The sequence below is a fragment of the Echinops telfairi genome, unplaced genomic scaffold (assembly GCF_000313985.2).
Source record: "Echinops telfairi isolate 266 unplaced genomic scaffold, ASM31398v2 ScPeMD7_18;HRSCAF=68, whole genome shotgun sequence".
In the NCBI taxonomy this organism is placed as follows: Eukaryota; Metazoa; Chordata; class Mammalia; order Afrosoricida; family Tenrecidae; genus Echinops; species Echinops telfairi.
The window spans coordinates 60,292,115-60,312,694 of NW_022103915.1; the positions used below are offsets into that span (position 1 = coordinate 60,292,115).

At 35.0% G+C, this 20,580-nt stretch overlaps 1 protein-coding gene across 1 annotated transcript in view; it reads left to right on the forward strand.

The window, feature by feature from the left end:
• MDGA2 (MAM domain containing glycosylphosphatidylinositol anchor 2) overlaps positions 1-19,988 on the forward strand; it is a 1,014,104-nt gene extending 994,116 nt beyond the window's left edge. Inside the window, exons 15-17 of the mRNA XM_004698562.3 lie at positions 2,515-2,645; positions 12,950-13,055; positions 15,424-19,988. Coding sequence (XP_004698619.1) covers positions 2,515-2,645; positions 12,950-13,055; positions 15,424-15,512 — 326 coding nt within the window. The 3' untranslated portion in view covers positions 15,513-19,988. The remainder of the gene's footprint in view (positions 1-2,514; positions 2,646-12,949; positions 13,056-15,423) is intronic.
• The last annotated feature ends 592 nt before the right edge of the window (positions 19,989-20,580 follow it).

The following is a 20,580-nucleotide window of genomic DNA, read 5'->3' on the forward strand; positions in this document are numbered from 1 at the left end:
CAGGGTAGCAACAATGAAACATATAACTTTCCTCTAGTTCTTAAATGCTTCCTCCCCCCCACTATCATGATCCCAATTCTACCTTACAAATCTGGTTGGACCAGAGGATGTACCTTGGTACACATAGCAACTGGAAACACAGGGAATACAGGACAGATGACTGCTTCAGGACCAGTGGTGAGAGTGGCGATGCCTGGAGGGTGGAGGGAATGTGGGGTAGAAAGCGGGAACCAATTATAAGAATTTACATATAGCCTCCTCCCTGGGAGATGGACAGCAGAGCAGAGGGCGGGGGGAGACGTCAGACAGTGTAACATATGACAAAATAATAATAATTTATGAATTATGAAGGGTTCATGGGGCGGGGAGGAAGGGTGAAAATGAGCAGCCGATATTAAGGGCTCAAGTAGAAGGTAAATGTTTTGAGAATGATGAGGGAAACAAATGTACATATGTGCTTGATACAATGCATGTATGTATGGATTGTGATAAGAATTGTATGAGCCCCCGATAAAATGATAAAAAAAAATCATTGCCATAATACAGTGTAGACTATAGTTAATTTTATGCAGTGATAATTTCATGATGCAACTTTATATTTGTTAACACTTCTCTCAATTGTGAATGATACCATTTATGTAATATAACAGTTTGTATGCATGAGTTTAATACATTTTTAAAAATTATACTAGATATGTATATACATCTTATGATAGCATATAATAAAATAGACTAGTACCTAAATGTATTTTATGAATTTATGACATACAATTTTGTTTTCTTTTTATTTATAGACTACGTAGTTCATCTTTAAGTTTTTTTCCAAATGATCTCATATCTCCAAAAAAAAGTTCTAATATATTTGTCAAAAATATATGTGTATCAGTGACCCTGTGCAGTTTAAGCTCCTATTGTTCAAGGGTCAATGATATTTTATTTCTTTTTATAGTTTTTATAAAATATATCAGATCTTTAAAGCAAATATAATAGCATTGTCAAAATGAGATTTTCAAAAGTAAAATATATAATAATTGAATAAAGGAAGTGGCACATAAATGGAATTATATTTTAAGATTATTGTATTTGTGAAAGTGAGCAACAGAACTAAAAGTGTTAATTACCATGAATGAAATGAAAGAGGAAAAAGAGATGGTAGGTGAAGAGGGTATGAATTATGAACTGTGACAAAATATAATATTGGCACTAATTAGACTTGGAAAAGTTATTTATATCTGTTGTTTGTTCTAGAACATGTATGATGGCATAACATGCACTATGGCAGAAGGGAAATATTTAAAATTCAATATAGGAAATAAATTGGAATTCTAAAATATTTGATCAATTGTAAAGAAGGAAGAGAAACAGTCACAGAGAAACACTAAATAGGAAAGAAAACAGAAAGCAAATAATAAAGTGGTGGATTTAAGTGCAATTATATTTTTAAAATCCATATAAATGAACTATATACTAATATCAAAAGAATTTTAAAAGTTGCCTTTTTTACAGACAATAGCACCTATGAATATCACAGATAGGATGCTAATGTAAAGTTGCCAGGTATACAGAAAGCACCTTGTGTGTAATTTTATACTACATTCCTGTGCATAACCTGCTCTGCCACCAGGACTACATAGAATAAAGTCACATGATTTTATCATAATATTACTAATAAAATAACCACTAATATCGTTACTACTTTCAGCATTTGAAAATGTTGACACAGATCTATCAAATCATGAGACGAAAGTTATCTTGATTTAATTTCAATGTTTTTAGTAGAAAAACTAGATTCAATGAAGAGTGAATTGTAGCGTCGGAGGATGGGTCATTTGATTAAATGTGATATTCATTTCCTATCCCCACTGCCATCAAGTTGATTCCAGCTCACAGGGGCCCATCAGAACCCTCAAGCTCACTCCCACCAATCCATTCAGACTCATAATGGGCTATAGAGAACGAGGTACAACGGCCCCTGGAGGATTTCCGAGACTGTTAATTCTTTATGGAAGTAGGAAGCCTCATCTTTCTCCCCTAGAGAGGCTGTTAGTATCCATCTGCTGACCTTTAGATGCTTGTAATTCATTGAAGACCTACCTGAATAATCGCCCCATCTCAAGATGTAATCATATCTACAAAGTGTCTTTGCCATAAAAGGCAGTATTAGGATTCAGTAGGGAGTAAATATCTAGAAAAGAATGATGGCAACATGTGTTCAAATATGCTTGATATAATTGATGTATGGATTGTTATGAATTGTAAGAACCCCCAATAAAATGATCTTTTAAAAATTAAAAGGTAATATTAGAAGGCAACAATGATTATGATGTGATTATTGGGGTTGTGGGGAGGGAACATGCCAAATATCCCAAAAGTAACACAGGGAATGAAACAGGAAGAAAGGACAAGCCCCTACTGTGTGCTGAGAAATTCCATCTGCAAAGCCCTACAAGTGTTCATTCTCGAAGAAATCTATTGAAGCAAAAACATAGACTAATAACATCTTGTTATTTTTAGGTGTCTTAAATGTTTATCTACGTTTGAAAGGACAGACAAAATTAGAGAATCCACTCTGGTCTTCAAGTGGGAATAAAGGACAACGGTGGAATGAGGCCCATGTTAATATATACCCAATTACTTCATTTCAGGTAAGAAAAGAACAGTGGTTCCTGCCGATAAATGTTCATAATGAGAATAATGATAAAAGTAGACCTCGAGTAAATATTGGAATGTGAACATTCAACATTCCTGTGGTATAAGAGTTTCAAAAATTATGTAACTTTAATTTTCTTTTTAATTCTAAAACCTGTAATGAAAACATGCTGTCACTTTTATTATTAACACTTATCAAATACTATGTTTGACTAATAGTCTTTATTAAAATTCAAATGATTTCCTTGGAGAAAATATAATCTATTTATAACAAATCCTATTTATATACTTTTGTTCTCTGAAGACAAACAAAATAGGTTCTTATAATAATGGAAGCCAGGTAATTAATTCTCAAGTAATTTGTTTCCATTGTACTTGAAAGAATGTATATACATCTTTCAAAATGCATTTCTTTTACTAATGAGTTTTACTAATTTATCACATTGATTTTAAAAGTCAGATAACTTTAAACATTCTTTTTTACTTTAGTTTTATATAGAAGAGAAGATTTAGATTGAATGTGAGAGTGATTGGTAAAATAAAATAGGTATTTTATAACTATTATGTAAAGCGATCATGAAACTAAATGAAGTTATTATTGATGCTTTAATTATTGAAATTTCTTCAAACTGACTACATAGTCAGTATTTTATTCGTATATTTAAGGTACAGTGAGAAGTTAAAATATAGTAACGTGATATGTGCTACAGTTTTGTTACTTGATTGTTTTAAAGGAGCCAAGTTAATTTCATGAAATTAGAATTATAGTCTTGAGTGCTTTCTCTTCTGATCACCTATCAGATACATTCCTGGCATATAATTATAAGTGTACACAAAATCAGAGATGCTGACTGTAGTTAATTGGTGAAAAGCTATTTTCTTATAATCTGTTTCTGTCCAATTCTAGCATCTAACTAGCAAGAAGGATCAATAAAACCCTTTCGTATAGAGTGAAAACTACAAGAGGAGTTGGGCAGCACAGACTGAGCTGGAATTATTACTCCAACAGAGTGCAAAATAGGCAAAGACATTGAGGTCACATACCAGACAAGATTTCAGAAATTCCAAGAGGCTTATTTAGAATATGATACATAAAAAGAAGAGGATAAAAAGCCTAAAGACTGCTAGATTTAACCTAAATCTTATCAATAAAATTAAATATAAATTAATTAAGCACAAATTTTACAAGAATTTATACAGACAATAGCACAGAGGACATAGTAGGTATTTTGGGCTGCTAACCGCAGGTCAGTAGTTCAAACCCATTAGTCACAATGAGGGAGAAAGATGAGTTCTGCTCCCATTATGAATGCTCTATTTTGTACTTATGAATTATAATGGACTTGATGGCAGTGATTTAATAGAAAGTGGTCAGAAACACGAGGGTATATACTGTATATTGACCATATGAAATTCTAGAACAGGGAAAATCACTCTTTTGGGATAGAAATTAGTGCTACAAGTTTAGACAATGGAAGTCATTGAAAATACTTATACAAGGACGTCATGGCATTTTGCTCAGATTATTTACAGAAGACTAATCTGGGTGATGTGGTGGGCTGCTCACCACAAGGGCAGTCCTTTGGATCCACCGGGTGCCCTGCAGGAGCAAGATGAGACTTTCCACTCCCGTAAGGACTCACAGCCTCAGAAACCCACAGGGGCAATTCTGCTCGGCTCTGCGATTGCTGTGAGTCAGAATTGACTCGATGGCAGTGAGTTTTTAGTTCAAGAGTGTTAAAATTAGACTGGAAAACAAGTTAAAGCGCCATTATAAAATCCACACATAAGACGTCCAAACAACGAATTAGGGAAGTGGTATAAAAAAGGAGGAGGATTTGAAGAAAGATACCTATGTAAAAACTAGCTGAACATTGAACTTTTTAGAATCTGGGAAAAAGAAGTATTCATAAATGATTTATAAATTTCAATCTAGTGAATCCTGAGAAATTCTTATACTACAAATTACCTTAATAACAACATAAAAATGGAAAACAGGATGTCTTCCTTGATGATTTCTATTTTGAACATAATATAAAACGTCTCTGCAGCGTCCTTTTAAAGATATCTAGGAGGCAGTTTCCTGTGTGAGTCTGAAGCCTTTGGGATATAAATCTTTGAGAGTCATTAGATCGTATGAGTTGCATAAAACTATGAGTAAAGTTGGTGTTATCAAGGAAAAGTATACAAAAGTGAGCATTCTGAACATTAAAGTCAGATCATCAGATGGGTACTGCATTCTTGGATTCCTTCTGTTTCTACTCATGTTTGCAACATGTAACTCTTCTCTTACTGAAAAATTATATTTGAATACAAGCTTTAATAGTATCCTATTTGTGTGTGTGTACTAATACATTATAATGTGCATGTATTAATACATTACAATGTGTGTATATTAATACATTATAATATGGGTAAGAAACTGTCAAGAGTCATTTATAAACAACTTTATAAGGTATAAATATAACAAGTAAGTTCACATAAAATTTATAAAGGTTTTCTATTTGAATTTACCCACAAATGGTTAATTTTTTATTATGCCATATTTCTTGCATATGGAGAGGGCTGAATTTCTTGCACACACTGTGAAAACATTAAAGTCATGCCAGTCAATGGAAAGCATTTTGAATAACATTGTGATTGTGTGCAAAGAACAAGTTGTGTATAATTTTATCCTTTTTTGGGAGACCTAAACTTCGCCATTACCTCCGTAGGTATCTAGATGCTGCTAATACCTTTTTCAAGCAAATTCAGCCCAATGCATCTCAGAAGTACTGAAGAGGGAAGGAGCATAATGTTATCCCTGTAATATAATAGTGGAGTTAGAATCATGATAGAACTGTATGAAAATATTATATAATCCAACTTTTTAAAATTAGAGAGTCTTCCTAAGTTCCAATAAATTATATTTTTTCATTCCAAAGATTTCATAATGTCTAAGCTGGCACACCTGCTATTATAATGCATTTTTCCCTCCAATGTGAAGTAACAATAAAAATGCATTTCACCAAGGATTTATTTTTATAAACACTTGAATGTTTGGCCAGTGTACACACATAAAATTTAATACCTGTGAATTTCATTTCTGTATCTATCTAAAAGTTGAAAATAATGTAAAGAAGAAGTGTTACCCCTCTAGGTCTTAATCTATACCACTCAGGATTCCATTCGATTCTGTAAAATTTAGTTACAATAATTGAAAGATATAATTATAGTCAGAGCTCATAGCATTAACAAATCAATATAATATTGAATGGTTTATTGTTTAAAATCTACATTTTCTCAGTAGTAAAACTGTTAGGAAAAGTAAATGGAAATGAACAAATATACTTCACAGCATCCTTTTCTTTCTTCCTGTTGAAATAGGACCCCAAAAACATCTACAGTTTCCTCTGTCCTGTTGAATTGAAATTCCTATAATCAGAAGATTATAAATAAAAATCTAAATCTATCACTGTACTTGAGTTTAGTTTTCACAAATCACATGCCCATCATTTCTATAACTGTAAATCTCTTGCTTTATTTCTACACCATGTCTAAAAATCTTACAATGCTAATAAGTACTTACAGTCTTCATTAAGTGACAAAATTATTTTTCATAATTGCAAATGCAAATAATAGATTTTCAAATAAGTCAGCTGTAATTACTGCAGCACTTCATCCATGCAGAATTCTCAGGGAGGGAAGTATTGAAGCAAGGCAGGGGTGTCAAACTGGTGGCCCATGGGCCACATGCGGTCCCCCCCTCCCCCAGGTAATTTTTTGTGGCCCGCAATGCTATGAAGTAAAATGAAAATAGTAAAAATTGTTATGAAGAAAATAGTGCTTAGGGGAGATCAGGGCAATACTGTCCACACAATTCCCTCGTTAACCCTTTAACTACTGAAGGCGTGTATGCATGTGGCCCAGTGCCTTTCCTGGGGGGCTGTGGACGTGTCTAAACGTGCTGACTCAGTCCCGGCGACATTTGGAAGCGATATGTCTGCCACTCTCAGTGTCACGCGATGTAAACAGATCCCAATAGCGAAAAGGTTGAAAAGAGCACTCTGGGTTGTGCTGTTAGGAATCATACCTAGCGGCCACGTTAGTTAACATTTTTAGAAGGAAGCCATTACGATTGTGCATCACATTTGTCAGCCGTCCAACAATTTGTGTTTTTATTAGTTACTTTGTTATATTTTCTGGTCACAACATAAGAGGTAAGTGAAAACTAGTAGGAGGAAAGTGCTGGTAAGTTTCCGGTAAAAAAGAATAATTTTAATTTTATGAATACATTAAATAAAATAAATGTTTAAATAAAAGCAATAATGTAGGATTTTAATTATCCTATCCAAATTCCTGAAGCCTCACTTCAAAATATAAATTTAAGAAAATTTGTAAATGCGATGTGGCCTGCGTGAATCTTGCCTGTTGCACCAAATGGCCTGCGTTTTAATTGAGTTTGACACCCCTGCTGTAGAGGAATGTTCTAGACATCCCTTGAAACATCTGACAATTTAACTTCTGTTTATTTGTACTTTTTCTGTTCAGCCAACTACACAGAGCCAACAGGCAATCTGCACACCTATTAAATTACACCAGTCTTTCTCTGTTGTTCACACAGAAAACTTCATTTCCGTCAAACCAAAAGTGATGAGTGGTAACAGCCTGCTAAGCTTCTCTTCTTGCGGACATGTGTCCGTAACCCAAACCGACCTCTCATCCTGTGTTTTCGTCAAGATGCTCAGGGAAGCAAGAGGGAGGGAAGCAGAGGGAGATGCGTAGAAAGAGGAAGGATGCTCATTCCTTTCAAGATGGTAGTAGAAGTAGTTTTTAAATAGTTGGATCAATGGTGGTATCATTTTGATTAAAACATGGCTTCACAGGAAATGGAGTTCTGAATAGTTCAGGAATTATATCTGTGCCTTTTGAACTTTTGTTTTATTATTTAGGTAATTCCACAATTTTACATTGATGCCTGCTTTCACGTAGCATAAACTTGCTAGGCAAGGGATTTTGTACTTTAAATAAGTAAAGCTGTGAATAATTTTATCAAATGTTCCTTGATACATGGCCAATATGGAAAATCCATGTACTCTGAAAACCTGTTTGTTCAGCATCCATTCCAATAAAAGGATTGTGGCTTCTGCTTCAAAAATGTCACTTTCAAGGGGGACCAAATGCAGTGCCTTCTAACCTCCATTCTTGGACTCTCCGTCCACATCGCATTTCGCCGCACAAAGCACGAAGGACTGAAATCTCCTTCTTTCCCCCCTGGCTATACAACAGCACTTTATTAGACTACATAAGAAGGGTTTCTTCAATTCGCCCACTTCGCACTTCCATCTTTGGAAATGAAAACTCTGGTTGCCTGAAGAAACTTCCTTTTGACTACACTAGTGTTCCTGCCTGACACATCCCCACTCTTTCTTCATTTCATTCATGTTGCGCTCCTCAGGAAAGAAAAGTCAGAAACACGTGATTGAAACTACAAAGGAGGCTGATGAGAATAGTCATTTACTCTGACATTGAGTCTCTAGGAGAAAAGCCAAATCACAAACCCAAACTCACCACCACCGAGTCAGTTCTGACTCACCTTTTCCAGGTAGGACACAGTAGGCTGTCATTCTTTAGGGGAACACAAAGCTTCATCTTTGTCCCACAAAGCAGCTGCTGGGTTCTGACTAGCATCCCAACTCAATGCACGACCCCACCAGGGTTCCTAGTTCCTGGAAATACGGAGCACATCAGCCTGTGGGACCCAAACCCCAACCAAACTCACTGCCATCCAGTCAATACTGACTCAGAGCGACTCCCTATGGGTTGCCAACGCTCTGTTTATGCTGTTTGCAGGAGTAGAAAGCCCCAGGGTTTAAAATAATGAAATCCATGACTGAGGTAGGTAAAAGTATTAGAGATTAAATTCTGAGTAACCAGTTTACCAAAGTCTATGGATGACAGTGAAAGCCTAAATTCCATTTTCAGGATCCCCAAATGGATTTAATAGCCCTTGAATCCCCTGTGACCGACCAGTGACCAGGGATGTGACTCGCTTTGCTATCAGACCAGGATGAGAGTAGCCTTGCTGTCAGACAGAGTGCATTGAAGAGTGGATTAATACAGATATGCTTAGTGGTTACATGTTGGGCTGCCATCGTTGGGCATGGTCGGCAGTTGGAAACCAGCAGCAGCAGCAGCTCAGAGAAAGACTGGGCTCTCTAGTCCCATAAACAGTTACAGTCTCGGGAACCCACAAGGGTCACTATGAGTCAGCATGAACTTGATGGCAGTGAGTTTGGTTTGAGTTAGTTTAAAATGTAATACCTTATCATTTCTCCTCCCTTTTGACTCATTTTAAATTGGTTGTTATCATATCATTCCATAACCCGATAACATCAAGCAGTATTGTACAATTGCTACCCCAATCACTTTCAAAACATTCTCTTTCCTCCTGAACTCCTTGGTATTATCCCCTCTTCACCCCCAATCCTCCCCTGCTTTACTGCCTAGGAACCCTTATTCTACTTGCTGTCTCTATAGGTTTGTCAAAAACAGAAAAACATGTAAGAAAAATGGTAGAAAGCTAACCCCAATGACAAACTACATCAGAGCTAAACCTCAATATGAAGAAACAGAAAAATGTGGAAAACCAAATAAAGCCCCAGGTGTATTGTGGGGATCACATGACAAGGTTTTAACTGTTCAAGTCAGCTTTATCATTGTGGTCTCCTATAGTCATCTCTTCAATGCCCCAGTTTATTCCCATCCCTCCATGATGTATAGAGAGAAGTCAAGGAGGCGTACTTTTTTGTATAAATGTCACACATGGGCTCCCACTGTCATCCATAGCCTTCGACAAATCAGAATCTCGCAATTTGGGCTCTCATAATTTTTCCTCTTTCAGCTACCAATTATATGGTTTTCAATCCTTTGGTTACTGATGTTGGAGTGCTTCTTCCATGTGGACTTAGTTAACATCTCATTTATGTGGCTGCTGATTTGAAAACAAGCCTTTAGGACCCCAGATAGCTGGGTACCATCTAATTTCTTCACCACACTTTGCTATAGCATGCATATCTTCTGTGTCCCCTTCCTGAGTGTGGGTATTGAGCAGGGTCATGATGGAAGAACGAATTTGTTCTTAAGTTGGAGCTAAGATTTTGTGCAAGCCCAAAACCCATTCCTGGGTCTATGACTTTTTTTTTTGAATTTGCCTTTGCCTCCCTTTAGAGACCTTCTTGTTAATCTATGTCCCAGAGTCTTATCACTCCTCTCCCTAGGACATAAAGATCTTCCATTAATGTTGTCATTGATTAGCCCCTGAGACTAATTTGTAAAACAGAGTTGGAAGCAGGAAGGACATTGTGCTAATGAAGTAGGCTAGCCCAATGTTGCAATACCTGAATCATTCACATTGTACAGGGTAAATCCTTTCATGGCTGGATGCTATTTACAAAAACCATGACAGTTGGTTGTAAGAGAAAACTTACAATAGTATTCACTGAGAATGTCAGTCACAGGTTTGTCAGAATAATAGACATCTTATTACAGCATATGGAGCATTGATGTGAGTCAATGATTGTCTGCCTACTGACAGTTCAATTCTCTGTTTTCTTTGTGATTGAAGGTTTTCTTTGTTTTACTTTATTATTGTTGTGTTTGTGGTTTTTTGGGGTGGGGGATTGTCTGGGGTAATGATTTTCTTTATATGAAGTCTATGATAGGAAAGTCTATGGAGAGTTACTATCTTAATAGTTTCTTGTTATGGCAGGGAGTTGGGATGGGGGATAGGGAACTAACAATAATGAGTACAAAAAAATGGATGTGTTCTAAAATTGATGGTCGTGATGAGTGCACAACATTTTAAAAATGTTTAAACCATTAAATGGTATGATAGATGAATTATATCTCAATAAAACTGTTAATTTTTTTTTAAAGATAGCCAGTATTTCTCAAAAGGGAAAGTACATCCAAATAACTGGAAAACCCACTGTGACTTAAGAACAAGATAATGTCATTTCACAGATTTAGTGTTTCTATGAAAAATTTATAAGGACCTTAAAAATTCTGAGCGTTAAGTGTCTATAATCATTATATGAATGTATGCATCTCAACTTTGTTAATAAAGGGGAAAAACAACTTAAATGTAACATAAGTGTAGTAGATAAATGAATTGTGTTAGATTATTGATGTAGCGGAGTCTGCCATCATTAGAGTCATTAAAAGTATTCACCATTCTTGACTCTCTGTGCTATGTGCTGTATGGCTTGTTGGCTTCATTTGTTTTGCTTGAAATCCTCATTCAGATTATCAGGGAAATGTAAACAGCCCTCTGAGAGTTCCTTCTGCCTCCCACAGACTTTCGCAAACACCATGCCAGCTTCAACACAAATCACAATTTCCAGGAAGCCTCAGTAGGGTTTCCTTGTGGTTTTTATCGAAAAGCTGAGAGTTTAAAATCTGCTGATTTGCTTGTCTGCCAGGTTGTTTTAACTTCACTGATGATGTGATGTGTTTTATGTGTTTTGAAGAAAAAACATCAGACATAAGCATACTTATTTCAATACGGATAAGCAGGAAACCCTCCTGGCATAGTCTATGAAACGTCTCAATATTTTTACATCTATCAAAATCATTAAAATAATGCTATATCTGACCAGCTGTTATAGATTTGGGGGCAGAAGCTCAGTATAAAACATTGATTACTAATGCCTCTGTATACAATCTGGACATGGTGAATTTATAGTAACACATGAGAGAACATAGGCCAATCTCTCAAAGGTAACAATGACCTCAGCTTTGCCTTTAGGAAGCCATATGAAGATGCTTTAAAAGATAAAATCAAATGCATTGGCATTTATTGATAATTGAATTTCACTCAAATTTGTTACAATAAAACAAGACTGGAAATTATATAATAAGCCATACATCAGGATGATGTTAGAAGCATTTCTTTATTATACTAATTGATCTTTGGAAAGGCTGAAGGAGAGGTTTTCTTTTGAGATGTAGATGTTTCTCTATAACTATGATCCCGTCAGTGTCTAAGTTGCCTAGCACCGTCTTTTTTTCAGTATGAAATGAATCAAAATGCTTTTGCTGAAGGTATGGGAAAATGAAGATTATAGAAGAGCCTCATTTCTGTAATAATGAATAATTTTTAAAATGATAATTGTCCTTGTATCCAACATGTATTGATAATATTAGTAATAACTTTTGTATTAAAGGGAATCTGACTTCTTTCATTTATTCTTTCAACACTCATACACCAAGTCAGGAAATTCTAGATACAGGAAATTCAGGCTGCCATCAGACAGGTAACATAAATGTGCCCATAAACAGCTTTCCCTATCTGAAAAAGATCAAAAGTGAAATAAAAATAGCAAATCACAAGTAAATACAGGGAATATTAGACAACTATTCAATCTGTCTGCAAGGTGGCCAACGCTGGGCCAGGCCTTCAGCTTTTAACTACCACTAAAAAGGACCCAGAATGGGTACATTATTTTTTTTTTAAATTACCACAATATTTTCTGCACACCTCAGAAGTGGCCACATTAAGGTTGTGACCCCTCACACAGCCCCCCTTGCAGCTTTGCCCACTTTCCAGAAATACCATCTGGGACTGTATCACCCGAAACAGCCTTGTCCCTTATAAAAATGTTGTGGACGTATAAAAGTGTTCCTGCTGTGTGAATTTTTTCAGGGTTGAGAAGCAAGGACCAGGGAAAATCATCCCCAAACCTTACAAATATACAAAATCTATGCAAAAAACAAAGATAAATTATTGTGGTTTGTATTAATCAGTGCCTTAATTTTCATAGTAACTGCTCAAATAAAAATTATGTGAGAGTTTTGTAGATAAATAAATGACCACAATAAAAGCTTCCCCCCCTCCACCCCGGAATACTAATTTTAGGATATAATCTTAAAGAAAATTGGAATAAACTTATTTTAGATGAAAGCTGCTCACGTGCAGCATTTTGCTTCCCCATTGCAATGGGGAAGTGGTAGGATTGGTTCTTGTTGTTTTGATTATGTTAATCCATTGTGTTCAGTTTTGTTTCCAAACCAACACAGAACTTGGATGTGGAAGCAAATGCTCTCGAAGGAGGAGCTCGTTATTGGTTTTCTTATGAGAATGTTGGTGGTGTTATTTGGAGGTGGGGGGTGTTCTTGTTTATGTAAGTAACAATTTTGAACCATTAAGTTTAAAATATGCCAGAACAATTGACGATTTTTTTTGCCTTCTCAATTTCTTAATAGAAATTGATCTACACACAGTGATCTACATTTAGATCTGTTTCATTCATATTTGTAGCTCATTTTTGAAGGTATTCGAGGTCCTGGAATAGAAGGTGACATCGCCATTGATGATGTGTCTATTTCAGAAGGAGAATGTACAAAACAAGACCTAACAACTAAGAGTAAGTATCTTTTCTCGAGATGAGTTTGGTGTGATGTTAAAGTATCTAATATTACATTACCATCACGTCACTTAAAAAGAAAAGCAGTCACTTTTACTTCGTTTATTATGAATTTCTTATATATGAAATATTAAAATTTTGAAGGTATTTTAAAATCAAAGTATTATTTGACTGTAGGTATATTTGGTCCAAGTTAAAGTAAAAATTGTTAGACTCAGATTTACATCTAGATAAGGCAAAAACATTTTGATTTTGAATTAATATTTTTGAAATATTATTTTTATTTATGTTGGGGTTTTTTATTATATTTTAAATATTGGGTGGACTTGTGTACTAAGTAGAAATTCTCATAGGCATAGTTGTTTTTACCTCCCCAAACATTTTATGGATATATTTTCTAGATCTAAGTTTTGCCTACTATTTTTACAGATTACATATTGTTAAAGACATTAGCATATATATTAAGTGATGAAGTGCCTTGAATTTTCACATATACTTAATTTCCTTCTACCTGCACCTCAATCTTGTTTATTAATTTGGGTCCTGACATTTTGCTGTGGTTTGAATATTGTGGTTTAATGTTATCTGCAAAGCATTCCTACTAAAACATCTTACCATTCAAGGATATTCCTAGCACTGACAAGCATCTTTAATTATATGCTAGTACAGAGATGCCAATAACATAAACTTACTCTTAGCACCTATTTGGTTGCTTTGCACATAACAAAAAAATAAGAAAAAACATGCCACATGATTAGAACAAACCAGAGTATTTGTTAATTTAAGTTATTTAATGAGAAGTATTGAAGGAAGAAGTCAAACTGGTACAACTTCCAGTGATTTCTCAGATGAACAGAATTGACTCCATTTTTAAAGCATTGTTAGAAAGACAAAAACGAAGATTATTTGGAACAATGAGCTCTTTTGCTCATAGCTTTTTACCTTTCTGCGATTACACGTAGCATTTCAAATAACAAATTTAGTGACTATGTATTCCTGGGTCTCAGTAATTTTGCTTTAGAAACCCAGTAGCTACACTCAAATGATTTGTAATGCACAGAAAAACATGCACTCTCCAGAGACAGAGAATGATATTCTTATAGAATTTCACAACATGAACCAGTGGCAAAAGCATATTAACTAGAGGTAATTACCATGTTATATAAAGATTTTTCATTTTTGTAATTTAGTATCTGAAAATATTATCAATTCAATTCTATTTAATTAAACCTTTAAAAGAGTAAAACACACTACACAATTCATCAATTAGAGGATAAATCTGAGTAGTAAGTGGGAGTGCCCATTAAGGAATTACTACAAAAACACTAAGACTTTATTATCACACAATTGAATATTTCACATATTTAACTTAGTCTAACTTATTCACAATTAATTTTCTATCCTTAAATTAATAAAAATGGAGACATATGCCTTTTAAATAAGATACATCAACACGTATTAATTAAATTATTCTGTACTATATTGGGGACATGTTCTGTTACATTTTATCAATATGTTTAACAATATCTTTATCAAGTGAATTTTGATGAGTGGTGTTTGATGAATATTAAGGTTGTTTTCTTATTATACATCATCCTACAAATGTGTAGATTCCAAATCCGAGATTCTGTGTCATATTTTCAGAGTTCAGTTTGCTCCTGTGTGAGAACCACCTGGTGATTTAAGCCAGGTGATCGCATTACTGAGCATGCCTGTATTAGTTCTCCTAAATCAGTCGTGCACTCCCAGGGTGCTCTTGGGTGTGAAGCTGTAACTCAGATACAACTCTACTAAAATCTCAAGGCAGAAGGATGCAAGAGATTTCTGAGCTTCATGGCATTTCTTCAAAGTCATGCTAAAGAGAGAATTATTTTTTAATTTATAAAAAGTGGTCTGATCTAAACTTAATTAATCCACTGGTTGCAATCATTCATCTCTCTACCCTAAGGATCACTCCTCAGTCTTCATCTCGAGCAGGTTTCTTCACAGTCTTCAAGGTTAAACATTTTGGCAACTTAAAAAAAAAAAATGCAGAAGCTGAACTTTAAAAATTTTTATGAATCGTGTGCATATTGAATGTATTTAGAACTCTAAGGTTGAAGTGAACTATAGACTTATACGAGGTTTTTTCTTTTCTGTTCTAGCAAGTTTTATCAGCTTACAGTCTTCAAATATGTAAATTAAATAACTAATCATATAGTCAAGTTATTTTCCTTTTTACTTAGCAATGAAGTTAAAAACAAAAACGTTTTCTAAAAGTGTCTTCAATATATATGTCTCTTTTTGAGTTGTCTGGGATGTTTACCTTCTCTCTCTCTCTCTCTCTCTCTCTCTCTCTCTCTCTCTCTCTGCGTTTACTTATCTTTAGATTCCGTGGACGGTGCTGTTGGGATTTTAGTACATATATGGCTTTTTCCAGTCATCGTCCTCATCTCGATCTTAAGTCCTCGAAGGTGACCTCATCCTGGCAGAGGCTATAGAAGATTCACCAGGCACGGGCATGAAGAAAGAGTCTTTGTAAATGGACATTGCCAAAACAAACTACCAAAGATTCCTCCACTGACTACTGACTCAAAATAAAATAATAGGAACAAAATTTTTTAAGCACTGGGGATAAAAAGACATCGTGGAAGTATAACTTATTCCAAACTGCATAAAAAATGATCATTTTGACCTGAGTAGAGAAGAGATCTTCAGGTGCTTTTGTGGCTAAAAAAAGATTGCAGCAGCATCTCGTTGAACTCTGGAAAAAAAAAAAAAAAGAGAGAGAGAGCTATAGAAATCCTTGTCAAAGCACAAAGTCATGGCTGGTTTTGTTTCAAATGAATAGTTTGCTTGTTACCATGGAAACCTAATGGCCTGCCAACAAAAACCTCACTGTAAACAGGGTACCTGAAGAGCTTGCATTTATTTTCCTTTCCAGAAGGTTTTACGCAGAGAATTGAATAAACGTAGGCCCACTCCTTGAAAATAACCTGAACTCAGAATTATTCACAACAGCCGTGTCCTCCTCCCCGCCCTCCCCCTGCCACCTTTTTCCTCGTTTCTCCTCCTCCGTCCTCCCATGGCTGAGCTAGGTAGCTGTAACCTGTCTCCTTGTGCATGCACCGTGCTCCAGGGTGGTGGACCTGGGCTTACTTATGACACAGGCCTATCGGAGTTTGATTGCGGCCACTTACACCCCCAAACGAAGTCATCCGATCCGATGAAGAAACCAAACCACCGTCTTTTATAAGTTGCCATGGAAACCAAGTGCCTTCAATGAAACAAGCCTGACTAATTTTCAACTCAGAAGCTTGCACTGCTGAGAGCGGTTTGTGTAAAACTATTTTCTAAACAAACGACAGAGCCTCAATGTGCAAATTACAGGCAAGACAACAAAGCCGCTTCTGCAGAAGAAAAGACCGAAGCTGTTGCGTAAGCCCATGCAGACAAGATAGTTGTTGTTGAACCTTCTAGACAGCCATGGCCTCTCCGCTGATTATCCATTCAGAAAATAACTTCCATTGAGACCAGACACGGGAGCAACATTTTTTCTTCCAGGTTATTCAATGGGTCAACCAGAGCAAAAGGTTGGTAAGGAAGCACGTAGCGCAGAAGGTGGTAAAACGCAAAAGTGATTTCTTCCTCTAACCTCCATTTGAAATGGAATTGGCTCTTGCTTTAGAGGAAACAAGAAAATCTTTGTGGTTGCAGTGCATACAAACGCCACAGCGGACGGGGCCTGACAATTCTGGCTTCATTGGAAACACTGAGGGTAACTAATATGCCTCTGCCCTTTCATCAGACTCTGTGAAAATTGTGAAATATTATTTTATTATTTTAACAAGATTAAAAAAAAAACCACTTTTACAAAAAAACAAAAACCTGTAAAAATGATTTTGAGCTACCTGAGGACAAACCATACCTTTAACCAGCCAGTTTTCCAATGCATTGTAAATTTCACTTAAACCCGTTGGTTATGAAAATTTGAAGAGCTTTTTCCTTAAATTATCTCAGCTATTACCTTCATTTAAAAAGACTTTTGTCTAAAGAAGAATACTATTATGTTCTCTCAACACCCCAGGATTAAAAAAATGATTATGCAAGTAATTTGGATATAAGTATTAAATTATAACATTTGCAATTATTAATATAAAAAGCACAACAAAATGTAGTGGAAAATGACAAGGCTTGATTTTTTTTTTAATTCTGTAGAAATGTTTGTGCAAAATCAATAATTCAACATAAAAGATAATTTTACAGCAATGTTCAATAAAGCCTCTTTCCAGGTAAGGTATGAAAAGCGGTATGTGTGTTTGTTGAGCAATTTTCTCTTATGACCAAACTGAGGGTAGTTATACAATTTATTGTTTATGTTACCATGGGACAAGTCATCAGTGCTTCATACACGTTGATGTTTGCAGAAAGAAATTCTAGTAGGAAGTCCCAGATGTGGCCTTCCATATTTGTAATGAATATCCAAAATGTTAAACCTTTGAAGATGAAATATGAAGCAGATATTTACTTGGAATGGAATGTGTGATTTTATAGTCACAAGGAGAGGGACCAGCCTGAAAATCTAGGCACTAACAGAACTGAGTCAAACTAACTTCTTTTAAAGAGAACAGAGGAATGAGTTTCAAACAGTTGAACAAATGACACAAATTGAAGAGTTTTCAAAATATACAAGTTGCCCATCTATGAAATTAAGCCAAAGAGAATGATGTCTGGGTCAGGCAGCTTAACATTTGTTATAGCTCCCTTTACCTTGACTTGCATTATGCGTGGCAACTAACCATTCTCTCCAATATTCCATATTAGTGGACCACCCAATCACTAATTGATTGTTCTTCCCTTTTCAGGCTGATAATACCAATAACAATACTTGAGATCTAGAGAGAGGCTTAACTCGTTGCCTTCTCTGTTGTCTCTCTCTCCTCCTCTCTAGCTTTGTGTGTCCTCACTCATGAGTGAGACTATTGCAAGAAACTACAAAATCTATTCTCAGAATATTGAAAATACATTTGTGGACTTTCCAGGGAAACAGCCAAGTCTCCTTTTCTCCTAAATAATTTCCTAAAGAAATTGCCGTCAATGAAAGTTTCTATTCTACTAGTAATCCTTCATAAAGCATTAAAGTGTTTCCTTAACCTTAAGCGTAGTAAGAACACACAGTGCTTCAGGAGTTCATGAGAACTGGCTGGAACTTCAAAGAGTAACTTTGATTAGATTTTTGAAAACTTGCAGATGAATGTGAAGAACAAAGAGGCAATTAGAAGAGGATGGGCAAAGCAACTGTTTTACCAAAATGATAATTGATCCTTGTGCAAACCAACCAACAATTAAAATGAAGGTTTTTCACTTCAATTCAAATGTTCAGGTGCTTTAAAGTAAAGTAAATGGATAAAATGCAGGGACTTTTAAACAGCGAGGATACATGAAATGTAAAGTGTGTTCAGTAACATATTTGATATTAATAGTCATGACATCTTTTAAAGCATCCATCTGTTATCAACTGTTTTCTTTTTTCCTAATTTTTTTTATTTATGATGAATTTAGATGATCAGCATATTCCCCTTCACCTTTCAACTAACATATTTAAGCTATAATAATGTTTAGATGTAGGAAAGCATCAGACAATAAAACTTTTAATTCTCTGGGAGAAAGATTTTATCGCGTATTCTCCTAGTGTCAGTACTTGATCCTAGTTAATTAGGGTCATTACTCTATTTCATCAGTTCTAAGATGCTTGATTTGCCACATTCTGGCCTCTGCAATTGGGATGCAACCTACAGTCAAGACCTAATTTAATTGCAATTGGCAGCATTTCTGTATAGTTATCCATAAAATAATAATGCATCTTAGATATGACAAAATTCACTGAAGTAGCCAGAAGTGCCACTAATGTCTAATATTACTACTTTTCAATGGACCCAAAAGTGAGGGAAAACTTCCAGTCACATTTATAGGATTTATATGAAATACTCATTGACTATGCAGTATTTTCAAATTAAGTCTTTTATTCTCTCTCTCTGCTATTGACTCTTCTCTTACATCTCTAGCCCTGCTTTTTTGTTTTGTTTTGTTTTTCTTTGCTTTTGGTTCTTTTAGTTTTTCCCATTATTTCTTTTTTGTTCAATCATGAATTACAATATATTCAGTATCACTGATTTAAAATGTTTCCTGGTTCCAGTGTTTCACAGTCCTTAGTAAGTCAGAAGATTGGTCTGTCATTAAATTTGCATTGAGAGAGTTCAAAGATGCATGGTACACCACAATGTCATGCAATAGAATAAGCCTAATGATATTTCATGTCACATATATCACAGAATCAACTTTGGCATGGCAATGAATTATGGTAAATATAATAATCAGAATTACAATCCAGCTAGAACGTTACATCATGTTACAAATGTTAAAACAATCCCATGACTTTTATATTTTAAAAGATGATAAAATATGAATTACAACTGTACTAACTTTTCACCAAACATGAATTTTTATTTTAAAGACTTTATAATAACATATCTGTCAATAAAATGTATACTTTTAAGAACAATGAATTAATTTAGTCTGTACTTAAGACTGTATGGAATTGTCTATGATATTTTTCATGATCTATTATTATTTGTTTGCTCTAATTAATGATTGAAAGATGGTGACAGAATGATCTGTGATAAAAGGATTCTTTTGACTGAACATTCTTTATCATAAAACTTTTTTTTAATGTGCCTTTCAAAGATCAGGGCCATTCAATAGATATTTAAAATGGAAAAATTTTACCCCCAATACATTCGCTTCTTGGTTGGTGACTACTTCTTACTAATTGCTTCGTCTGTGTCTCAACAAAGCAGAAAGTATACTCTTCTTGCGACTGGGTAGTTGATGTCAATGAGGAGTTATTGCATTTTCTGTGAAAACAATAAAATCATAGGGTTCAATCCCAAACTATTTCCTTTCCTACAATGTCCCCTTTGTGACTAACCTGTTTAATTAGTTTTCTTAATGCTTACTTTTAAAAAGCAATGCGTCTGGCATTTTCTACTTCAGCTTATGAGAAAAGCTACCACAGAATGATGAGAACTTTTTTCAAATCAGATATAAAAAGTTCTTCGGTGGATAATCATAATATATATAATATATGTATGTTGTTATACATGGAAAAAGCAAGATGCTATGACTTGAAATTTTAATATAAAATATGTCAATTCAAAATTAAAGTATTCTGTGTTCATGTCTAATTGGAAGTGGATGAGAGTAAGGCAAAGATAAATCTTCCATATATTTGTATATGGATAACATCACTGACACATATTCAGTTGAAGTTCAATAAACAATGAATGGTGATTTCATTCATCTGAACCCACATTGCGTATATTGAAATGAAAGAACTGGAATTCAAATTTTTCAGTAGGGCAAAAGTTCAGCTCTGGGTAGAAACTGGAATCATTTACCTAGGGAATCTTTACAATATTTGATTGGATTACATTCTAATTTGTATTAGTTTTCCATCAGTTGAGCTAAAATGGATTTTTATTTTTCG